Source organism: Nelumbo lutea, chromosome 5, assembly GCF_056320005.1.
Source record: "Nelumbo lutea isolate HS-2025 chromosome 5, American lotus-T2T, whole genome shotgun sequence".
Lineage (NCBI taxonomy): Eukaryota > Viridiplantae > Streptophyta > Magnoliopsida > Proteales > Nelumbonaceae > Nelumbo > Nelumbo lutea.
In genome coordinates this window covers 54052298-54056838 of record NC_142688.1, presented here as the reverse complement: position 1 = coordinate 54056838, position 4541 = coordinate 54052298, and the positions used below count along the sequence as shown (strand labels likewise).

The window sequence follows — 4541 nt, the reverse complement described above, 5'->3', positions numbered from 1 at the left end:
TTTATCTCAAATCAGTTCGTTGTCCTTAGGTTTCATAGGGTGGTTGAACCCAAGGATCACTTAGACTTAAGTGATGGGCCCAAACTGAGCCCAACTTGTTTGGCTGAGGGGTTAATTTCCCTTGTGTAGTGAATTTGGCTTGTCTCCTTCCAAATATGGGATGAACTCATATGGACATGTATGAGACTTTTTTTGGGTCCGACACCATACAATAATCATGCCTAAGAAGCAATGTAGTGCCTATGTATATGAAGCATTAAAGATAATGGGCCTAAGCCAATTTTTAGTAGGACTAATTAAAGAGGTGACGAGACAACTTATGTTGTCATGTGGTATAGGTCAAATTTGGTATGAAAATGGGTATAGAGCTCCATTCTAATGATAGGATTAAGTCCTAATCCAAATCTGATTTTGATTAAGACCTAATCTAATTAAGAGAGAGACCTCTATAAAAGGGATTAGAGAGAAGGGGGCAAACCTTGCATTCTCTCCACTCTCTTGCTCTCTTTCTCTTCTCCCTTGCACCCAAAACCCTAGTTCAAACCAGCATAGAAAAATCCAATTCCCATCAACTCCTTACTGTGTTTTTAAAGAAAAACTCAAAGAAAAGGCGGTTCATGTAGCTGTGTCCAATCCCAAGCAGTTGGAGTTTAAATTGGCTAGAAGAGTATTGCTGAATCGACTTCACATACAATTGTGTCATTTTCAATTGGAGGTTAATTTAGGTGTGATATTAAGTGTGAACTACCACTCTAGGTGCTACAATCTATGGAATCCATATAAAGTATGTTCAGTTCTAATTATGCTTTCAAATTTGGTCCAAATTTCTTATACGGTCTAGAAATTCAGATTTCAAAATGCAAAGAAATTGGTTCTTGGGCTTTTTTTTTTTTTTTTTTTTTAACTTCAGCCAACAACTGCACCATCACCAATATTTACCCCTAGTCAAAACCATTATACTCTCACTGTGGTCTTGCGGCTTACTAAGATAGTTGTGAGGTCATCATATATAGCTCTAGTAACAAAAAGCTACATTTTGGAGCTTTCACTCTTGTTATAAAAGAGGAAACAATCAAATTCACGGTGGATGTTGAAGCCACCTCATCACAAAAGGTAGTGGCCCTATCATTCACCATGATTTTGGACAATTTTCTCTTTATAATAGGAGTAAAAGTTTATTGGGGTTTTTATAGTTCAGTCCATCTCAGAAATCTGACCCCAACCGTATATGCCAGATGAATCCTACCCGTGGATTGATACCAACTTCACGGCCAGGATGCGGTTTATAAGGGGGATGTAATTTTAGATTTTTGAGGTGGATTTCATTCCACTTATCCCAAGTTTAGGGGTTTTTCACTATTGTGAGCACGTTATGGGATCTATTCTTCACAAATGGGCACCTCACAGGCACATCCACCATGCATTGGGAACATCTCCCATGAATAATAACTAATAAGTACGGGAGATGTTCCCAATGCATGATAGGATGTGCATGTGAGGTGCCAGGTGTGAGGAACAGATTCGGTCTCTACGAGCACACAATGATTTCGCACTACCCTTACATGGCAGGCCCCAATTTAATGGTGGGTCATAGACTCATGATGAGATGTGCCATGTCAAATCAAGCTATAAAGGTGCTGGAATGAGTTTTGTGGGCAAGAGATGGGGGCTCCCAATTTTATTATGGGTCCTAATTCTCTTGCTAAAGAAATATGTTCCAACAGCCTTTCAATACCAATGGACACCACTCATCTCATGCATGGCGAGCTCCAATTTTATGGTGGGTCTTAGGTTTGAGATCACATCTCCGCCCCACAGCACATGCCCGTCGTGTATTGGGAACATCTCCTGATGATGACATCATCGAGCTGGTACTATCATCGGGAGATGTTCCCAATCCACAACAGGGATGTGTTGTGGGGCAGAGATGTGAACTCCTTAGGTTCATGGTAAGGTGTGCGGTGTCAAATCATGTTGGAAAAGAGTTGGGACATGTATTATTAGGAGATTCTAATTCCTCAAAAAATATTTTGACAGTTATAATCTTGGAAATTTACTTTTAATGATTTCAAGCAGTAGAGTTGTAATGTGGGTTGTGCTAGCCATTTTTGTCGACCGCCCACAATATAGTGGATCATTCCCTACCTTCTCGACATGAATTCCTCAAGAGGGAAGCCCAACACAGCCCGAGCTCTAGTGGGCCCATCCCAGGCCAGGTAGGCCCATGGGCCAATCTTTTTTCTCTTTTTGTTTGCTTAGAGAAAATTATAGAAAATTAAAAATACAAATTAACAAAAACACAAACAATTAACAAATTATACATCAAATTCAAAAGAAAGTTTTAAAAAATTTATTTCATTAAAATTTAATGTATGCAATTTATTCAATCAATTAAACATATATTAAATAATAAATTAAATTTAAAAAAAAAGTTATAATGTAATTTGGAAAGGAATAATAATGAAATTGAGAATAAAAATTTACAATGAGATTGAAAAATCATAAATAACTTTCAAATAAAATTGAAAATAAAAATTTGCAATAATGTTAAAAATATTGTACAATTATTGAATATTGTAAAAAATATTATACTTGATTTGCACCATTTATTGAATCATTAGTTGATTTATCATATGTCCGACCTTGCAATTTGTCCTCTACATCTAACCAATCCTTCAAAAATAGGCATGTTTCCAAACCTTCATTATTTATATAATTTTTCTTGTCATCCAATTCCCTGGTACGTGCTATTGACACCTACTTCGATACCATCATATTATGATTGGACACCACCAAATTGTAAGATAATGGTTTTGAGAAAAAATGACCATTTTAATAAATTTCAAATATTAAAATTCTAAGTTTAGAAAAAATGAAAATTAATTACTACTTACATAACCCAACAATGTGCTATTCTAACTTGATTTCAACTAAAATTGAGAATTAGGAAATAAGGAGTAAAGGAATATAAAAGTGTATGAAAATGTATGAAAGAGTACGTAAGTATATGAAAATATGAAAAAATATGAGAATTTATGGAATGAAAACGAAGGAGTGCAAGGATATTTATAGGAGTTAGGAATTATTCAATTGACTAAAACACCACCAACAGCTATGTACTGCATGCTTAATCACTAATCAGTGATCAACCAAACTGTACGAACAAACTTTCATTAATTAATCGACGCTCAAGATTAGCTTCTGTTTCACAGTGGATCACAATCTAACCGTAAGTTGCGTGGTCGTGTCTCCCCAAGTCCCCAAAACCACCAAACATTGTATCTACTGTTCCTTTACCTTCAAACAAGAGTTTCTAACCACTTATATCTCTCTCATATACTCGTCTGTCTTACCGTGAAGTGCAAGCAAAGAAAACCAACAGCTAGCCATGATCAAATATTTGCACCTCTTCTGCATTCATCATTATTCTCACTGAAAACACATTCTCACTCGGTAAACTCCTCTCTCCCACTCATGGAAACCGAACCCTCCGAGGATACGTCCATTAATAATCAATACATGGTTGATAGTTCTCGCCCATTTCGTTCAGTCAAGGAAGCCATCTCAATCTTCGGTGAGCTGTTTCTACCCAATGAGATCAACTCTTCTGATCAAAAGCCTTGCACAAGTTCCAAAAGGGAAACAAAACGAACCACGTTCCAGCAGCTATCACCAGCTTCGCCTCCATTATCGAATCATAGGCTTGCTATGGATGATGAGTCTTCTTTGGCAAATGCATTGAAGAAGCTGGAAGCTGAACTGGAGGAAACGAAACGAGAGCTAAAATCGCTGAAGGAGAAGGAGTCAGAAACCGTGATAGCGTTGGCTTCACTGTATGCAGAACTTCACGACAACATGTCTAAGTTGGCAGAGGCCGAGGTTGCCGCTTCAGGGAAAGAGATAACAGGAGAGAGAGGCTATCGGCGGGGTGGTATAAGTAAAGAAGAGATTACGAAGGACCCAATACCAAGGATGGAATACTCATCATCACTAGCTGAAGTACTAAGTCTTTTGGACAAAGAAGGTTATTTTGGAATAAGCAAGGGGCAAAGAAAGATGCTGAAGAAGAAGCCTATAATTCCTCTTGTGGGAGATCTCTTGTTCTCAAGGAAGAAAAATTCCTCCACCACCAACCACTACCCTCCTTACGCCGCTTCCCAGGCATATCATAGCTAGAAATGAAACTGGGTCGACGTTGTTTCTCCTTTTTCTCTTTGTTTTTTGTTTTGTAGAAGCCAAAATATGTTCTGCAATTTTATCAATCAGTGTGCAACCTGATCTTAATGTTCTTTTTGTTTTTCACCCGGATCTTGTAATAAAGTGGCTTATACTTAGCTCAATTTCCTATCTCCCATGCTGGTCATCATATCCGGAACACTACACCAGATTTCCTTTTGAATTCTCTCATGGGCCAGGTGATCTGCAAGAACTGTTGATGATAGAATGAATTTGCCTTTTCGCTTCAAAAAAAACAAAAATGCTACAAACAGCAAGAAAATTAAGAACAAAGTGATAAGTAAACAACTAGAAATACCATCACC

General features: G+C 37.5%; 1 protein-coding gene across 1 annotated transcript; it reads left to right on the top strand.

The window, feature by feature from the left end:
• The first annotated feature begins 3379 nt into the window (after positions 1–3379).
• On the top strand, positions 3380–4340 carry LOC148852462 (uncharacterized). Its single transcript, XM_088946691.1, has one exon. It carries the CDS (start codon positions 3475–3477, stop codon positions 4174–4176), a length of 702 nt encoding a protein of 233 aa, XP_088802817.1. The 5' UTR covers positions 3380–3474; the 3' UTR covers positions 4177–4340.
• Positions 4341–4541: the final 201 nt, after the last annotated feature.